This window comes from Amphiura filiformis, chromosome 20 (assembly GCF_039555335.1).
Source record: "Amphiura filiformis chromosome 20, Afil_fr2py, whole genome shotgun sequence".
Lineage (NCBI taxonomy): Eukaryota > Metazoa > Echinodermata > Ophiuroidea > Amphilepidida > Amphiuridae > Amphiura > Amphiura filiformis.
The window spans coordinates 56,925,028-56,945,861 of record NC_092647.1 but is presented as its reverse complement, the minus strand read 5'-3'; the positions used below and the strand labels follow the sequence as shown (position 1 = coordinate 56,945,861).

General features: G+C 36.0%; 1 protein-coding gene across 1 annotated transcript in view; it reads left to right on the top strand.

Annotated features, from left to right (window-relative positions):
* The first annotated feature begins 1,724 nt into the window (after positions 1 to 1,724).
* LOC140142083 (unconventional myosin-Ia-like) overlaps positions 1,725 to 20,834 on the top strand; it is a 115,344-nt gene continuing 96,234 nt past the window's right edge. Inside the window, 3 exon segments of the mRNA XM_072164035.1 lie at positions 1,725 to 1,921; positions 8,156 to 8,325; positions 8,327 to 8,390. Of these exon segments, the coding sequence (XP_072020136.1) occupies positions 1,853 to 1,921; positions 8,156 to 8,325; positions 8,327 to 8,390 (303 nt within the window). The 5' untranslated portion in view covers positions 1,725 to 1,852.

The window sequence follows — 20,834 nt, the reverse complement described above, 5'->3', positions numbered from 1 at the left end:
TTGTAATTTAAGACTAGCAGTTATATAAAAGTGATGTTTTATAAATTTTGAAGGTGGACCACATCGACTTTGGGGCCCCTGAAAATGTTGAATTTGCAATAAATTTCATCTTCGTGAGGGCGCTTTTCAAATGTAAATGAGTTGTGACCTCAATTTTTTGGATATGCATTGTATTTATCCTATATATAGCATCAGTGATAACAAAAAATAATTAATCTGACAAAAAATGTGAATTTAGGGGGGCTAAACTTGCCAGTTTACAAAACATTACATTTTTTCTTGCATATTTAATGACCCCGTGACACAACGCACAATTACAGAATTTTTTTTTTTTTTATTTTTTGACAAATTGGGCATGCAGTTAGTGTGTAGACATACAAAGTTTCAGACTCTCTCTCATTTTATAAAGAAGGCACAGACTCCCAAAGATGAAATTTATTTAAAGGGCAACTTTGGGTCCAAATTTAGACCTCTACTCTTCCCAACTTTAAATGGCTGCCACAGACAATCCGAAGAGCTACAGACCTCAAATTTGCAGGTTTTAATATTTTTACAGGTACAACATATGACTAAAATATAAAGCAAATCTGAGGGGGTCAGGTGGGCGCCTCCTTGATTTCATATGGAATGACCCTAACTCAAATCAATGCTTTGCTTGCATTTTAAAAGGAAAGATATAAAAAAAATATCAGTTTAAAATTGACATTCCATAGTTATTGACAAAGATGAATGAATGTTATACAAATTTGGAAGATTTTTCAAGTACCAGCCCCTCCCCAGTTCTTGACCCCTCCCCAGTTATAAGCCCACCCCAATCATGAGTAAATTCACCCATCTGTGGGTGGTTATGGTGATATTGCATATAATTTTTCTTTTTAGTACTCAAAAAATACAACTCAATATATGTTTAAGCTTCCATACACTTGAAAGGGAAATAAATGTAGAAGCTGAACTTAACAGTAGCTAATACACATAATGTAACACTTCCTTACTTGACCACAGTATGCCAAAGGCGATAAAAGAATGTAGATATGGCAGTGTGACAAGTTCATAGAAAATGTTTTTGGGAAAAAAAGTGAAAAATCACCGCAATTGAAGTCTAGCATGCCCTGATTTTTCCACCTGCTGATCACCTGGAATTTGTTCCAAATGACTGGCTTCACCATATCCAGGTTGTATGGTTTCATTGTTATGTAAATGATGGTCTATTGTTGTGGATGGGTGTTCCTGACTTTGCCATCTACGTTTTTGTGTGTTTATGTGTAGGGTTGCCCTTGACGTCAGTAAAAAAAGGACTTTAGTCCCTTGCAACCAGTGAATCACAATGATGCTCATAGCACAATACTAAGTTCACTGCATTATACAACAATCAGTGGGAATGAACTTGGCACTTGAGTTGGAAGAGTCGGCTATGAACAATAACACAGGTGCTAGAAGGGGAAGTTCAGGACACAGGTGTGTTAGGAAATAGGAAATTAGAACTATGTAATGTGGATTAGGATGTTTCCATTGACTGGGGCAGTCAGCCAAGTGAAGCGAAGACATCAGCAAGTCTTAGTAGTACTAGTGAGTATTGTCAAATTGATGTTTCCGTTGTGTTTTCCGTCGGTGACTGATGAAGTAGACGTGCTATGACGGAGGCCTACTGAGATGAGACATCCTGTTGCTTGCCTGCAAAAGTTTTCAGTTGGCGCAAACTTTTTGAGCAGAACACACACATGCATAGATGTTGGATGTGGATCACTTCTGTTTTGGATTAGAATTAGCTATTTTAAGGATTTCCTTGGTGTTTTTTTGAGTGGATTTGTGTGTAATCTTCTTGTCAGGTGGAAGATACTGAGTTTAATTTCCAATGAGGATTTTGACTGTTGAGACAACGCCGTCGCCGCAGACGGACAGCGGCGATAGCGGAGCAGAATGCGTAAGTTACTGCGCTTTTTGAGAATTTGATTTCAAATGTTAGGCCAAATTTGTTAATAAGGTCTGCAGTTAGACAAGAGGGGCAGGGGGTGCTTTACCCCAGCTGGGGGTCTTAAGGGTCCATAAAAAGTAAAGTAGATCAATTTAAAGTCCATTACATTTTTCCGTTCTTGTTTTTTATATTGAAAACAGGTGAATTATATAAAGAAATATAATTATACTTTATTTTATGCCATATGCTTATCTGTCCTTATCAAGGGGAAGAAGGGGATGAGGCAACAGTAATAAAAGGGGGGTAGGGGGAAAATAAGGACTAAGCAATAACACCTGGCACTGAATTGAGCTATTCAGTGCTAGCTCAAGTCATTGTAATTATTGGGGTGGGAGGATGTAAAAGAACTACATTGTATGCCCTAAATTTTAACACCCTCCTTCCTACCTCTGCTGGGGAGAGTACACAAAATGTAGTACGCTCATTTCCTTCCCTATCGGTTTTCCCCACTCATGTTATGCCATATATATACCGGTATTATGGAATGGGGTGAGGGACAGGGCACTTGCATAACTACTAATGTACCCCAGACGCCACCCTTAGGGAGGGGCACCAAATTGACCAATTCAGCATCGATTCTGCGCCCCTCCAAGCGATGAAAGTCAAAATTTTCATGTGCTTCACATGCATTTCAGCACAAAATCAATTAAAAGAACATTTTAAGACCGCGCGCATGGTTTCAAGAATTGGTTGGGGCGCACGTCTAAGATATTCTCAGGTGGGGGAGGGGGGTAGGGGTGCCAATTTTGTTTCTTGCCCCGGGTGCTAGTCCGCGCTACCAACCCTAGTTACACCACTGAGACAGGGTTCAATCCCCTCAAGTGAACCAAAAATGCCGCAAGCTCCTCTCCATAAAACTGCAACTTTCTCAATCTCAACATTTCCATTTGTATTCTTTATTTCAAAATTATCAACCTTTTCCAAAGGTACGAAAATGTCAATCCCATCAAATCAGATTTACATCAGAACCTCATCAAATTAGGTTTGCGAAAGATCATCCTGCATTAAAGTATCGATATCAAAAATAACTATTCCTAGATTGTACTTATACTGCACTGAGCTGATATGATGATATCATACAGTTGAAGAACCCAGTAAGTGATCTTTTAATCCAATTTGCAATGCAATAGCCTAACTATCCTACTTGGATGTAAAGGTTGAGTTGAAGCAAGCATATGATATGCCCGGATGATATGATTTAGGAAATTAAAGCTTATATAGAATTAATATGATAGGGATAATTCCTGGTTGAATTAACAAGGTATGGCAGAGCTTCAGGTGATGTCGGCCAGGTGTGTATGGCAGACTACCTTCACATGATTTCAGCCAGGTGTGTATGGCAGAGCTACCTTCACGTGATTTCAGCCAGGTGTGTATGGCAGACTACCTTCAGGTGATGTCAGCCAGGTGTGTATGGTAGAGCTACCTTCACATGATTTCAGCCAGGTGTGTATGGCAGACTACCTTCACATGATTTCAGCCAGGTGTGTATGGTAGAGCTACCTTCACATGATTTCAGCCAGGTGTGTATGGCAGAGCTACCTTCACGTGATTTCAGCCAGGTGTGTATGGCAGACTACCTTCAGGTGATGTCAGCCAGGTGTGTATGGTAGAGCTACCTTCACTTGATTTCAGCCAGGTGTGTATGGCAGACTACCTTCAGGTGATGTCAGCCAGGTGTGTATGGCAGAGCTACCTTCATGTGATTTCAGCCAGGTGTGTATGGCAGAGCTACCTTCAGGTGATGTCAGCCAGGTGTGTATGGCAGAGCTACCTTCAGGTGATGTCAGTGGAGAATCAGCCAAACTTTCAAAATCATATGATATCGCTCCTGCAATGAAGATCAATAGATCCACCATTTTAGACCCTAGTTTGTTTGTAAAAGATATAAACTGTGTGTTGTGCATGGTTGTGTGTCCCCGGTTGTCATGCAGAACAAGTAGGGAGTGATTGAGGATTCAAGTGAGTGTAGTGATCGAGTAGGTGATTGAGTGAGTGAGTGATCAAGTGAGAAACATTGAAAAGTGAGATCAATTGAGTTATAATTCATTGGGCTATTTGTCAAAAAAATAGAGAATTAAAACTGTACAGGCTTTGAGTTTACAAAAATCGAGGAGTGTGATAAATAGCACTCCTCACACTTGTGAGGTGTGTTATTTTGTGAATGAGGAGTGTGATTATGCTTAAATGTGATGTAAGGCTTTTTGTAAGCTTAAAAATTAAGGAGTGTGATAAATCATTTAAAGAGTGTGGAGGAGTGTGACCGCACTCACACTCCTCAAAACTCAAAGCCTGCAGACTGTCAGATAAAAATTACAACCTTGCACTTCAATGTTCACACTTGAGCTCTAAGTTTAAATATCCTTGCTGTTATTATCAATATTTCCTAATATTTATTGTATCCATAAAGCAAGCAAATGCAAGGTCATTTCAATTGATGGGAGCTGTTTGTTATCTTCTTTTCCCCCTCCTCACTCTGTTTCTTTCCTGCTGCATTCCCAGGGTTCTCTCTTGTTCCTGTCACATGTCTTGTTGTTTCCTATATTTGAACTTGCCGTCTCTGTCATTCATGCATTTTCTTATTTCCATCATCATTCTTTGTTCATGCATTCTTAACTTTGATTTTGCCCTTTGTTTCTTTAAAAATAATTTTCCAAAGAGTATTCTTTGCATATGATTTTTTTCCTCATTTCCTGTGCAAGTCCCTCTTTGAATTACCTGCTTCCCTTTTATCTATTTCCCTCTCTCTCTCTCTCATACTTGGCTTTTTAATATCTACCTGTATTCTCTCTTTTAAACACTCTCATACAGTGGGGTTCCACTCCCAAAAACCTGTACTTCAAAAAACAGTTTAGGCTAATTTTCAGATTCTATTTCACACAGGTTTGACATATGACTTTGGCTTATTGGTAAAATTAAATATGAATTGTAAAACTAAATTTGTACAATATAGCCTATAACATGGCATATTGCAACCCGGGAACTTGCAATGCACACATAATGCACCCGCACCCCCCTGGCTACGGGCCTGTACAAACGTGTCAACATTTTATGGAATTTTATCTGTCTGGAACCAACTAATAAACGGGATACTGTGACATGTTTATTGTACATTTTATTGGTACTACTATCTATGCCATTTACTATCTTACTACTGTATCTAGAAATTCTATGAATATGTTGCTATATATAAAAGTCTTCAAGGCTGATATATATTATGTACATGTAATGCTATTTATTTCAAACCCTAACACAAAAATATTAATTCAATGTGCATATCTTTGTTAGATATAGACTACATAATGGTTGACATGGTGATAGAGATAGATAGAGAAAGAGATGAGAGAAATATTAAGACTAAGATTAAAGAGCTAGTGTTGTAAGAAATGTAGCAAAACAAGAAATGACACACACTTTGTACAATGTAGGAGTGGACTTTCTGGAGATTTTGCGTGGATTTTGTGTGAGCAACGTAGAAAATTTTCATGAGTGGGGCCCCTCTCAAAAACCTAGATCTTCCCCTGCTGGCCTTTATACCCTACTGATACATTGTAGGCCCTTATTTCTGTCTAGTAACATTTGAAAATCAGTGTCCCTAGCACTGGCTTCTGTGCTGTACTCTGATACCTTTATGATGGTCCCTTCGGTCGCTATTCGAGAGGCGTCGCGGTTTGTGGAACGGGGCTAGTTCTACAGTGTCCCAACACTGTAAGTATTCATCCTAGTTTGGACATGTGATTGCTGTCAGCTGTAAATTGACTTTGGAAAGGAAACGATTGCATTGAAGCTGGAAGCTTATAAATAACTCTTGCATGATAAAATGCAAAGTTTAACATTTTCACTGTCTGTTATTTATCACAAAATGTTATTTAGCAGTAAGCATAGAAATAATCACAGGTTTTGTTGATAATATAAATATGAAAGTACTCTGAACATGCTACCTTTTCTGGACCATTATATTAGTTATAATTAGTCCTTGGATTGATTATTTCCAATTAATTAATGATACCTGTCACCTATGTTATATACAAAGAACATCTGTGGATTATTCACTTAGACTAATTGGGTTAATGATACAGACTTTGTCATTTAATTAGGTCATCTAATTATTTAGCTATTATGTATTTTACATAAATAGAAACTTTCTATATCAGAATATTTTTTTAAAGATTGATCGGAAACCTCATATACATTTTTTGCATTTTTGTTAGATCATTATTTCTCTTTTTCTGCATCCTAATGTTTATGATTCTTTCTTTTTACACACTAGCCCTTTACACTGTTACACAACAAGGACAGCATCCTCCTCCTGAAAAATCAGCATACAGGGTGTAACAATAAAATTTATACAATTGCATTTTGACCTCTCAGGAAAAAACTAAAAGAGTTATGGCACAAATGTTATATGCAATACAATCAGTAATATCTTGGCTAAAAGAAGACGTTTAGTAGGTTTCTTTACTAGCTTTCTTTACTAGCTTGGGTTCAAAAGTTATGTCTGATTGATTAAATCGTCCAGAAAATGTGTTGGGCTACTTTGCCAAGTTTGCCCATTTCAAGTTTGAACCGCGTAGATATGCTTATCGTGCATTAAACATCAAAAAAGTGACAAAAAAGAATTATAAGTGGTGTTTCTTCATATTAATTAACATGAACTTAAAAATAGATTCTTTAAAATCTATAAATGCATGAAATAAAAAAAAAACTTCTCCGCCTTTGGCGGTGAAAAAAATTTCTTTCCCCGACCCCAACTTCATACCCCCCTTGAGAATCTAATGGTGCATCCCTTAAAGGTACAGCCCTGCCCATAAACATACTGTACAAATAGATAAATGGATACTATTTTTGAAAGCAATTGTAAGTCCATTCACTGTGGCCTCCTTGCCGCTAATCAGTATTCCCAACAGGTTGTTGGGTGTCACAATTATGTATTACCAGATTACCTGGACTGGATGATGTGATAGATTCCAGGGATAGGATTTGTTAGCATGTTAACAATCTGTCAATGGGGATCGCTCGATCTATGTGTTAAAACCAATATTTTTGAAGGAGTTTACATGGCAAATATGTGTTGTATGGTTTCATAAACAAATGAGGTTTTGCAACAACAACAAAATATTTGGCAAAATTTGTTTTGTTTTGCTTTTTTTTTTATAAGTAGAATACTAGTATAATATTATTGTACTGGGTTTATAGTGACTAAAATGTGGAAGCCTTCATTTTTAAAGAAGAAAGTTTCTTTAAAAATAAAATGTTTATTTTTGCTCCTTGATTCATCAACCTTTAAGTACATGTAGTTTCCCAAAGATTGAATTACATGAGTAGCAAGAGATTGTGGCACAGTGGTCAGGTACTCAACTCTGGTGTAGGAGGTCCCAGGTTCGATCTGCATCAACAAAATGTTACATTGAGGTCAATATTATTGGCCAAATGTATTCTGCATGTAGTCTTAATAATCTTGTACCCAGGTTATTGACCTCAGTTTAAATATTGAACTGTGGTCTTCGTATAAATATGCATAAAATAAATTGTGGGTAACTCCTTGTCAGCATAGAGGAATAAAACCAAAAATATTGATGTAAAATGACAAGTAACATGATGTGACATGATTGAAAATGAAATGTCAATGAAGAGATATTGTATGATAATAATACATGTAAGACTAGTATAATACAATAATAATATGTATGATATGACATGAAGTCATGTCAAATCAAGTGAAACAAATGATATTATGTAATAATTATGATATGAGAATGATATCAAACAAGTAATATTATACAAACAATGAAGATATGATAAAAACAAAGAAATAAAGGCAATTTGCATCACCTCTTTGAGGTTAAAGATTTAAAAAAAATATTGAATGGAGCTCTATGACTGAACCTTACAGAATACAGACATGTATGTCTAGGAGGGAAGTGGTCATGCTTGCTTTGTAATGAAACTAGTAATGTTTACAGGACTTATTGGTCCAAATTTTTGGTTTGTTCACCATATTGACTTAGAATTTAAACTCATACTCAAGTTTCCTATCCCAGTGAAAGCTTGTCAGACATTTTGAAAACTTTCTGTTTCATAGAATTATTAACAAATGGTTGATTTGATATAATTCAGCTTTCATATTTGTAAAGTGGATTTGATTGTAACTTTTCTTTTCATTTTTCATTATCTCATTCTCAGGACCCGTCACCTCTACCTTCTCCGAGTAGCCAATACCCGACCATCACCCTGTTGAACGGACACACAGATAACGGGCCGGTCAAAATGGCCCGACAAAATGGCCTCAGCAATGGGCCAACACATCGCAATATTCTGGACAACATGGTGGGGTCGGGGATTGCGCCCTGCTTGACCCCTCACCGAGGACGCATTTCTTGACAACTTGAAGAAGCGATTCAACTCTGACGATGTCTATGTAAGTACAAATTGCATGAGAGAGGTTTTTTGATCCAGGTTGTATAGTGTATATAAACTGCTCAAATAAAGAAAGTCCGCAGTCATGTAACCTGTCCTACACCAAAACTTGGTCTTGTTATGACAATTTAATTGATAAGGTCTTGTGTAGAATCTCGTTAGCTCCAATTTGATACCAAATGTGCCACCAAACATTCTAAATTCAGAGAGATTGATACCAGTATATGACATTTGTTCCATTTTCAAAAGTTGCAAATTAAAAACGGACCATGCGGACCTGTAGAGGTGAATGGCAGAGCTCAACCATTGACATATAGCCCGAAACAACCGCTAGGTCATATCGATCGCATCGTGCCCTAGTATTCATCAGTAAATCACTGTAGCAATACATGCGTTTTAAATTAACAAGTTTGACCACATTGCCACGCTAAGCAATTTCGACCGTGTGCATAGTTTTGATATGCAACTTTTGAAATTGCACCAAATACCATAAACTGATATCAATCTTTGTCACTTTTGAGTGTTTGGTAGCAAATTTGGTATCAAATTGGAGATAACAAGATTCTACACACGACCATATCAATCAAATTGTCATAACAAGATCAGGTTTTGGTGTAGGACAGGTTACATGATTGCGGACTTTCTTTATTTGAGCAGTTTACATGATGATGACTGCATAGTTCATTGGATAGCAATCAGAACTTAATCATCCATATGCAAGTGAGATGGATTTTTGATTGAACTGTCGTCAATAAGGCCCTGTTTACACAGATCCTGAAGTCGACTTCAGTAGAATTTGGACACAACTTCATTTGTGTGTTAACAGGGTCTTCGTGTTTTGAAATCAACATCAGAAGTTGACTTCTAATTTGACGATGTGGAGCAACTTTTGTCGCTTTCAATTCCAAGCGCGACTTCAAATTGCAATTTTGCAGTATAAATAAACATACAATTAGAAGTCAAGTGGATAATGATAGTTCGTACAATGTATGTATCGTGTATGTATCATTAATATGCAAATGAAGGAAGTATGTAGTATTATATCACATGCCTAATTCATAGTGGGATGCGGTAAAGAAAATAGATGTGGAGGTTCTACACCGGGGTGTCCAGGATCTAGCTTTCAGAGTTATGCGGGTGGGAGGGGGGGAGGGCTTAATGGCTAAAATCGCCAAAAAACGGCTGATTTTACATGATTTTTAACAGAGTGCAGGGGGCTTCAGCCCCCAAAGCCCCCCTGGACATGCCACTGTTCTATATTTCAGTAGCATACATTTTTTGTAGCCAACGAGAGTGATTGGACTGTGGTTCCTAATTGTGTCGGAAGTCTTTTGTAAATTTTTTTAACATCTGATTCATTTTGCTCAATTGTGTGAAGTACCCTTTTTACCCCACAGTTATTTTGCTCTGTGATGTTATCTGTCAAAGTATCCCTAGAATACTTTGGTTATCTTTTGACATTTTGTGTGAAAATTGATGCACGGTTATGTTCTGTTACCATTCCTAAATTTTGTTTGATAATAATAAATTTTAAATGTTGTGAGAAAATTAATTATTATGAAAATTAATTTCTGGTTTGAATTGTTAAATATGTACTGACATAAATGGAATATGACCAGTTGCATTCACAGGTTTTCAAAAGTGGGGGCCATGGGTCTTGATTTCCCTGACTGTTCAAAGCTTTCCGCCTCATTTCACTCGCCATAAAAGCTAATTCCCTAAATCCCCCCCCTGATTGGGTGCATTTCCCTTGATTGGGTGCATTTACCCTGATTGACTGACAAATTGGGGGGAACCCCTTGGTCCCCCTTTGCGCACATCACTGAATATGACAGTGGCTTGTGAGCCATGATTAAATTTGTTGCAATATACACTGATTCTGGCTACCAAAATGCATTCAAATGTTGGACTATCTCACACCATAGAAGGACGAGTATACTCATACTTCCATGCTCACACCTACCGACCCCTCTCAAGCTACATGAAGTCGACTTGTGTCAAGTACAGACTTTTATTCGCAGGTGTAATTTTACACAATTTGTATCTAGTTTTAATCAGAGGTCTTTCCCGCCTTGTTGTGAACCATATGTATAGGTGTGAAGGCCTGTGTACGATGTAGACAAAAATCTATTTGAGCATGTTGTTGTATTGCTACACATTAGCGTTATCTGCGAAACTAGAGAATCGCTGTTAGACAGTGTGAAGTTGCAAACTCTGATGGTGTAAAACATAGAGAGGGTTGGTTAATGTTAAAGGAAACACGGTATTTCATCAAATAAACGCCCCCGGGGGCGTTACATTTCCCCAAAGGGGGGCGTTTATTCAAGGTCAATTTTAGAACAATAATTCCCATTAAAATCATTAGGTAAACTTAAAACTCACGCTAAAATGACGAACTATGAACTAGGAATACTGAATTCTGGTTCACTTCCGGGTTTCCAATCCAGATTTTCGCCAATTATTGACGCTATTATCGACCATGTGGACAACTTGGTAAGCTTACTACAGAAGATAGCATGGAAATATCAGCATTTTTGAAACATCTTGGTTGAAAAAAGTGGTGGGGGGCGTTTATTTGAGGGGGGGGCGACTATTTGACGAAATACGGCATATTTTGTTATTATAAACCAAAATCATGTTTATATTGTTCAAAAATGTGTATTGGAAATTATATTTGTTAAATTGGAAAATATGATAAATACCATGAAATAAGGGTTTTTACCAACTCCTTGGTTGAGTTCAAACATGCTCATCTATCAAGGCAGAGTTCTGTAATCCCGATATTCTTGTAGTCATCAATTGACCTTTCAATGCAGTGGGACAAAAGCTCATACTCTGCAACACTTGAGTTCAAATTTTGTGCCATGATGTTTAATGACTGTTATTGAACTACACCATTTGAGATGAGATCATTCTGGTCTATCATACAAGCAAACCAAGCAAGAGTGGGTTTATTATTACAGTGTCATCTATAGATTTATAATAATACTTCGCTAGATATGAAAATATTTGAATAGAAATCATTCTTAATCACTGATTCACATATATAGCAGATTTTGTAACTTAAGGGTATATATTGTCTCTAAGGAAATCAATGACACTCAATACGACTGCCAGATTAGGTGTCCCGAACAGAATAACAGAAAAAACACTTTCTCTCAATTCATATAAATTTCATCTTGTAAACCATATTTGGTTAATATATATTTTTTCTCTTGAAATTTTGCGATTTGAAAGAAACAAAAACATTCAGCAACAACAATAGGATACATTTTGCCATTTATAGACAAGTTGGTATGCAAATTATCACCTATTTAACTCCTTTCTTGTTCTGGGGACAGACAATTTCAGGACACGACTGTAAACTAATGAATATTTATTTATACTCCTGTTCCACTAGAAATAGCCCAAATGCATGCCCTAAAATGGTAATTAAGGGGGTACTACACCCCTCGATAAATTTGTGTCTATTTTTGCATTTTTCTCACAAACTAATAACACAGTGGTAACAAAAGTTATGTATATTATAGGGGCAAGAAATCAATTACTACACTGGAATTTCAGTGACCCAAGACAAGCGTTGTTCGTTATTTATCATAAGAAATAAGGTACCGCTAGGATGTACCTCGTTTCCTATCATATATATTGAACCGCTTGTCTTGAGTCACTGAAATTTCAGTGTAGTAATTGGATTCCTTGCCCCAATAATATACATAACTTTTGTTACCAGTGGGTTATTATATAATGAGAAAAATGCAAAAATAGTCACGAATTTACCACAGGGGTGTAGTACCCCCTTAATGAAAGCATAAGGCAAAATGAACTGCTTTTATGTCACATCAGTTCATCAAACCTATTTAGTTCTTGAGACTATGTAGTGATGTAACCGCTTGTGAACTGTAAAATTTCCAATTCACTGATTGATAAGCTGATTCCCAGTGTGTCAAATATATGAGAAAGCAATTCTATTCTTTTTCAACCAATTTCTTTGACATGCTACAATTTTATTAGAATAGTGTGAATTGTGTTCAGGGATTTAGTTTGTCATGAATTCATGTTACAAAGGAACAGTATTATCCCATCCAATCTTTTGAGGTGATTCACATGTATGCAGTGTATACACTCAATGTCCGATTGTTTGTATATTTTAAATTATTAATGTTGGTTCACATGGTAACTGCATGTGAAATATTCAAAACTGAATTTGATTTGGATGTAACTGTCTAAGAAAACTTTAATTTTGTGTGTTTTCATAATATTTTTTATATATTCTTTATTTAACCTACATTGAAGGTGAGCCATTCATTGTCAGATACTGTTGTCCCATTATGCCCAGGGTTGGGTATATAGACAGCCAGGCATTACCCTGATCAGAACTGGTTGTGAGGTCTTCGTCTTCCACTACTTCTGCCTCTATGCAGTAATGGAGAGAGCGGATAATAAGTTTTGGATATTTGCCTCCACCTGGAATTGAACCAGGGACCTCTTGCACCAGAATCAAAGATCTTTACCGCTGTGTCGTGTGATCTAGTTTTGGTATTCTTTGAACAAGTTTTGGTTTTGTTTTCCATTGAAAAAAACATTCTGGTACTTCTTCAGTGTATTCCTCTTTCAAAATGGTACGTTCATAATAGTACCCTTTACTGCCTGACACTAACTCCCCAGCCCCCCCAATAATATCTAATGCTGCATCTCTAGGTTGGCAACTGAGGAAGGATTGTACCAGTATCTGTAAAAGAGCTATGAATTAATGGCTCACACTGGTTAGGACCATGACCAGTGACTTCAATCTGTAAGTGTGTGTGGGGGTGTGTGTGTGTGAGGGGACATTGATCTAGATAGTCAGAAGTGTCTGAAAAGAACAAAAAGTGACTAATTTTACCAAAATGTATGCAGGTGGGTGCAGAGGGGACACATCCCGCCAGTTTTGATGCCCATGGACAAAAAACCAAGATGAGTTTACCATTGTGTATTGTCCAACATGATAGTTGGGAGTGGCATGAATCGTATGATATTCTTTTATCCATGTACTTTATTATTCTGTTATTTTTAAATAAAATTATAAGCAAAGTACATGTAATTTCCCAAAGCCTTGTTAATACAAATTTATGCATGAGTATACTATATATGTATATCCCATGAGGACTCTAGGGTGTTTCAGTAGGAAAGGATGGATTAAACAAACACTTGCACCTTCTGACACCATATAGCATTAAGCTTAAAATGCAAAAACCCTTGAGTCTTTAAAAATCACCTTAACATCCTGTAATTATAGATACAAAACTGAACTGAAGACAGTAAGAATTCCTTTCAGGTAGGTAAGGATTAAAGTAGAAAACCATGCAGATTTCCCAGCATGCATTGCGTGAAATGCGGCTACATCACATCATCACACATAGACCCCTGAAACCTTCGGCCAATTCGCGAAACTAGATTGCAATAGTTGTAGTTCATGCATATAGAATATTAAACTTAAGTTAATACATACATCCATTGCATATGACATTCGACTATTGTAAGTTTACAATCAAGTTTTGCGAACTGGGCCCTTGCTATTTTGCTTTATTAGGGTGGTCCTCCTCAGGACTACAACAGGATCAGATATGCATCTTGAAACATATCTCAAATATAGTGGATAGAAGGATCTAATTTGGCAAATTGCAGATTATGATGTAAATAGCAAAGATTAAAATGAGGCATGATGGGTAGGTGTGATTTTCTGGTGTGGGTAAGGATATTGGCAGTCTTACACTTCCCACAATGCATTACTTCCAGCTTAATTTTCTGTAAAAGAAAATCTGTACTGATTTGCTATAGACCTTTTTCCCTCTTTCCCATCATGCACTATTCCAGGGGGGTATGAGTGTCGCAAAATACATCATCTCCCCGGGGGGAGTACAGAGTTATGTTCATTACATTCTGGAATACGGACATTTCGGCTGGTGCCTTCATAACAAAAAAGGAATCCCCGATCATCACGATACTGGCGTGCGATCACTAATACCTAATTCCTGTTATTGAAACCTAACTTTGTATACATTTTATAGACCTAATGGTGAAAAACTGATGACGGGACACGCAGTGATATTTTACCGGCATCCGTTTCACTTTTTTTTTTGAAGTTGAAAATAAAACGAAAACAAAATCTCTTACACAGATGTTCTGCATCGCTCCGTAACTGCATCACTTGTGTATTCAATAATTGCATAATTAGTAACATTGATGGCCTTTACGATAATCCGCATTAGATATGGAATCAGTATGCCCATATTAAGACAAAATAATTGCAAAGGCCTGGTAAAGACCATCGGATGCACACGATCTATGAGGTTGATGAACTACGTCATACCCCCCTGGAATAGTGCATTGTGGGATAGAGGGAAAAAGGTCAATTCAGTGCAACATGGGTCGATAGTGACCAAAGGTACTTCGATGAACAGAGCACATCCAGACTATGCAAATTATGTGTATTTCATGACTCGCCCCATGTTTGACCAGAGTATTCTCAAATGGAACCAAAGTAATATATTCAGTAAGTGTCATTTGATGAACTGAGGTGATCATGTTGCAAAGGATTCTGGGAAGGGTACGATATATCTTCTCTGATGAGTGACATTGCTTTTAATATCAACATCCACCTTGGTAATAGCTTTCAAGAGGTCATTGTCACTTACAAATCAAAAGCAAGAATTAACCAAATAAAACATCAGAACTGAATGAAATTATATAAATGGATATTTTTGAGTAACAAATGCATTATGACATTGAAATTGCAAATGCTAGATATCCTGTCATTAGCAACAGCTTGTAGTACTATCTAGGTATCCTGATTATAATTTTGTTTAAGTTAATTGCCATTATCAAATTTTGAAATGGTTGTAAAATTTTCATCATTATACATCTCATATTGTTTAATGGAGATATGTATCATAATGTTTTATGATAAGTTGCACATATATGATATCATATTTTAAAGTGGTAGAAATATTAATAACTTGAATAAAACAAATGTCAGAATCACAAATGATCTGCAAATATTTTGGTACAGACAATGAATTTACAAGGGAGAATATATTCAGCATCACAATACCATCTCGCTATGGGAAACATCCCTTCTTGAATTGTCATGCACAGTGATCAAAAAGTGAATTTAACCATTTCAACAAGCACACCCTTTTGGGAAATTTGGCTCAAAAAGTATAGGAAAAGCTACATTTTCAGAAAAATTGTAGCAACTTTGGGATAATTTGGCAGCTCTGCCTGGCATCTTTACAAAAGCCTTATTGGATACAAAACTTGACATGTTGTCAATTTTGACTGGATATTTGCCACTATTATACCCTTACTACACTAATATCCCCACCTCATTGTAACACGATCTAGATATCAAATGTGTCAGATTTGGCATAGTTTTTATTCCGGATTTCCGTTATTCTATGTTGATCCAAATAAATAATACTTGAAAACATTGTGTCCGTCAGCTAGGAAGATTGTGTCACCTGTCGACTCCGATAACATCAAACATACAAATTTATTCATCCTAAATCTGTTTAATAAGAATAAGTGTCAGGGTGGATAATGAACTAAACATCTCAAAAAAAGTAACTAACCCCCCTTATATAATGGCCATTACTCCAAAACGGGCTATTGTAAAATGTGTTGGAAGCAGAATATATTTCTGCGCATTTTGACACCTCATTTGATACGATCGCCCAGAAAACAATAAAACACCGGTCAATTTAAAATAGTGAGGTCCAGATTTGAAAGTTGCACTTGTACAAAATTTATACAAAAACACTCAGACATCATTACACAGATTTCCTTCCATTACACTGAATACAAAATCAATACAATTTATTGCAACTTTCAAATCTTGGGTTACATTGATTTAAATGTACGCTGCGGCGTCAATATTTAGACAATTGCTGCAAATGAGGTGTCAAAATGCGCAGAAATAAATTCTGCTTCCAACACATTTTACAGATTTGTAATACAATCGCCCGCTTTTTGAATAATGGCCATTATTTAAGGGGGTTAGTTACTTTTTTTGAGATATTTAGATCAAAAGCTTTAAGGGCTGGGGTATGAACGTTTGGACAGTATTTATTTTGGGACATTAGAGCACATCAGACATATCGAATTGCATTCTGAATATGAAGAATGTAATTCTGATATCAAATAATTTTGATTTTTGAAATTCGCAATTTAATACACATTTTATGGCAAATCATTAAAATTGATATTTTTGATATTTAACAGTACTTGAAGTAAACTTTATAAATCTGATGATTTATACTTAATGTGTATGTAGGTGGGATGAAAAGCCGACGATCAATTGAAAATTTTGACCTTTCGTATTGAAGATATGGATTTTTTTCCCAAAACACCAAAAAAATTTGGTCTTTTTGGGAAAAAATCCATATCTTCAATATGAAAGGTCAAAATTTTCAATTGACCGTCGGCTTTTCCTCCCTGCTACATACACTTTAAGAATATATCATTAGATTTATATAATTTACTCGAGGACTGTTATATATCAAAAATTTGAAAAATATCAAATTTTTATAATTTGTCATAAAATTTGTATTATATTGTGATTTAAAAAAATGAAAATTATTTGATATCAGAAAGACATGCTTCAGTATTCAGAATGCAATTCGATAGGTCTGAGGTGCTCTCATGTCCCACAAAAAATACTGTCGAAACATAATAAACGCTCATTTTGGATCCCTTAAACTATAAAGCCTGGAAGGAAAATGAAAAGACATAGACCTATTTGGCAACTCTGGTAACACTGGAATTTTTTTTCCAAGACTTGTGTTTTGATCAAGAAAGATAAATTGTTTATTACGCCAAGACAGCGAAACAAAAGAATCAAATCGCCATCAATCATTTTTGTTTATCATGAAATTTGATTTTCCGGATGAATACACAGCATTATCTGTAACAAATGCCCCACTGATTTTTTCCTTGAAAAAGTGATCGAAATGCAGCAATTTTCATGCCATCTCATGTGAGTAAGCTGGCATTTGCTGGATGTCACACTCACAAATTTGTATGGACAAAACCTATTATAAACTTCCACCCAGTTTATTGCCAAATTATTAGAATTTATATTTAAAGAACACAGCAAATTACAAGTTTGTATGAAAATGAGCTCATAAAAGCAATTCTGTAGTGATAATGTTCTTTATAATACTACAGATAATCACAAAAGCTGGTTTCATTGGCTGCTATTTAGAGTTCGGAAGTGAGTTTTCCCCAATGGTTTAAAGTTTATGTAACAATTTCTTTTTTCAATTTGCCCCAAATAAATGCCCAGAGTGTTTATTACAGAAAATACAGTAACAATAATTGGTGTTGTCTATCGTAAGTTTGAATTTTCTCAGGACCAGGGGTAGAAATACAGCAAGTTATACCTACATTCACATGTATAAAGGTAAAGTGCCCTGTCTGTGTGTGTATTTATTTGCCATAGCCAATTTTGTTTTGACTTAAGTCATTTTGTGAAATTTTGTGAAAAATCACCCTCGATAGTCCTCATGTATTTTGAGCTCTGGAGTCAAATATATCATAGCGTTTGATGGGGATTATGGACAAATCAGGGATAAATACCTAGCATTATATTTTCAACCTTTTGTGGATAATTTTAGAAAGGTAAAGACATGTAGGTGGATCTCCCTATCTGTCTATTGGGTGTGCCACAGGGGTTGGGAATGGGGCCAAATAACAGCCTCTTTTACTTTACTTTTTTCTAGTTCAGAATTGTCAGTGAATCATAAATTTGACTATTTTAGAACTACATCTGCAATAATCACATGACATTGTCTGGATAGGAATTAGGGATTTGCAGTCAAAATTTTTGAGAAAATGTTCTTATTTCAGCTTCTGAGACTGACTCTTCTTTGCTTAGCAATTTGCAAAATTGTTGCTTAGCAATTTGCAAAATTGCTAAGGTCTGTTTCTGTCAAGTTCTTTCTTTCTTTCTTTCTTTCTTTCTTTCTGTCAATCTTATAATGAGCCACCGTAGCCATATGCTTTGAGCCATGTTGACCATAGTTGGTCATTAGGACCATTGGGTGGGGGACAAATGAAACATGATCAACTTCAGGTCAAAGGTCATCCACTTCCTGTCAATGGCCAAAAACGTGATTTCACTAAAAATGCTACTTCTTCCACAAATTATACAGCACGATGATGGCACTTGGGTACATGCATCAGCTATACCCAGTGTCTAAAAGTTATTGTCCAGAATTGGGGTCAAAGGTCATTAAGGGATACTTCCGTATATGACCAAATACCCTAAAATGCTGCTGCTGTCGCAAATATATATGGTACAACAATGTTACTTGGTCATCAGGACCAATAGCTGGTGGCACAAAAATGTTTTTAATGTCACGTGACCAACTCAAGGTCAAAGGTTATGGAAAGGACATTATGGCCGAAAATGTTATTTCCTGTTATTTTTACTAAAACTGCTACTCCTAAACACGAATGACACAGCAAGATGATGTCACTTGACACATGCATTAGCCTTGAGGTCAAAGGTCATACGAAGATCATTATGGCTGATGTGATTTTCTGTTCTGTTACTAAAAATGCTAATTCATTCCACAAATTATAATATAGCATGATAACATTACACATTGTATTCATCCATTGGGGTCCAAGGTCATTGGGGTCAAAGGTCATGCAGATATTACTTCGGTATGTAGAAAAATACCTTAGGAAGTCGCACTCTAATAGCGCATGACCAAAGTTGCACAGAAATATTTACATGAATATTGAATAATTTTTGGTTAACAAAATGATTTCACAACTATGGAAAATAATTATGTAATATAATTAATAATTATAAGGCCAAATAAAAAAATAAACATGTTTCACGTACCCTCCCACTTCCTTTTTTGAGGTTTCTTCAATTATATATTTATTCAGTTTATTTAACTTTTCAAAAAATATATCTAGGAAGCAGAAATATTTCTATAGCCTTGCTAATATACAAGAAACACTTTTGAAAGGTTTTATGAAAATTAGAGGGCGGCCTATATCCTCAGAACAAAAAATAAAAAGAGGCCTCCTCCTTTTTCCAGGCATTATTGTGTATGCTAAAACAGCTCAAATTATGGGTATTCACACCGATTTTGCCATGAAAATATAAAATAAAAAGCCCCCTCTTCCTCCTTTTTTACAAAAACCTGGACTTGAAACATGTTTTTTATTTTACTTGGCCTAATTATATGATACTACAAACTTCTGTTCTAGTTATACATGTATATTCCAATGAATTACACCAAACTGCTGGACCTTTTGAACTCACATATGCTATAGGTGAGCTAACAAATTAACCTTGCTCCCATTGTCCCTATGGTCAATTTCAAATTACAGTGCATTTCAAAAAAGACCTCTCAGTAAAATCAGCATATTATACTACTGCTGGCTGTTTATATGCCTTAATACATGCATGCATGCTAGATAGCTGGGCTAATTAGCCATAGGCCTAGTTAATTAGCTATTGCTAAGGTCGCGTATATGTGTATGCGCAATTAGCTCTAGTTTGATGTTGTTACATATTCCATTATTAATGGTGGACATTGTCTGAGGAGGAAGGATTTTATGCGTAGACTTTGTTTCAATAACTAGAATGATTTCTTCATTTCTTTATTATAATTTTGATTTAATTTTGACATCATTTCAATGATAAGCTTACTTTCGGAAGTTGTGGGGTACACTTATGGTTGTATGATTTTAGAAATTCAAGTGGAATTTCAATGCGCTTTTGCACATTGCAATTTACTTCTGAAGGTTCTTCCTAGTAGTGGAAAAAATTCTTCATTTATTCATGTTACTTTATTTTGTTAAATAAATGTTTAGTTATAAATTTGAAATATGTACACCAATGATTGTTTTCAAGCTTGTTCTCATAGGTGGGGCAAGGGGATGAGAGGGGTTTTTGCATGCTCAAGAGGCCACTTGTTAAAATATGCATATTTTATGTGTATGTAGAGATGTAAGTGCATTTGACTGTAGCTTACATAAAGGTTCAGGCTGGTACTTATAATGCATTGTAGATAGCTTTTTGTGAAAAAGATCCTGGACTGGCATGGTGGTATCCAAGGGTGGTATAGGGAGTTCGGGTTCTCTGAAGTTATAATTCTGTAGCACTGGCTACTACATGTATATCATAAATAGATTGTAGGAGGTTATAGGATGTGCTTTTCAAAAAGCTGAAGGTTCAAAGGGTCCTTGAAGAAAAAGTGGGTTGCTTACTTGCTTTGGTGATGAAAGTTAGTTGTTTAGTAAAAATCATACATACATTAAAGCATATGGACCTGTTTTATCATTCTGAATATATGGAGTCTTATAGTGACAAAATATGTAAAAATGAGGATCTCTATAAGGCTATAAAGTATGACTGCAGTTTTGCTCACAAAACATAAAATTC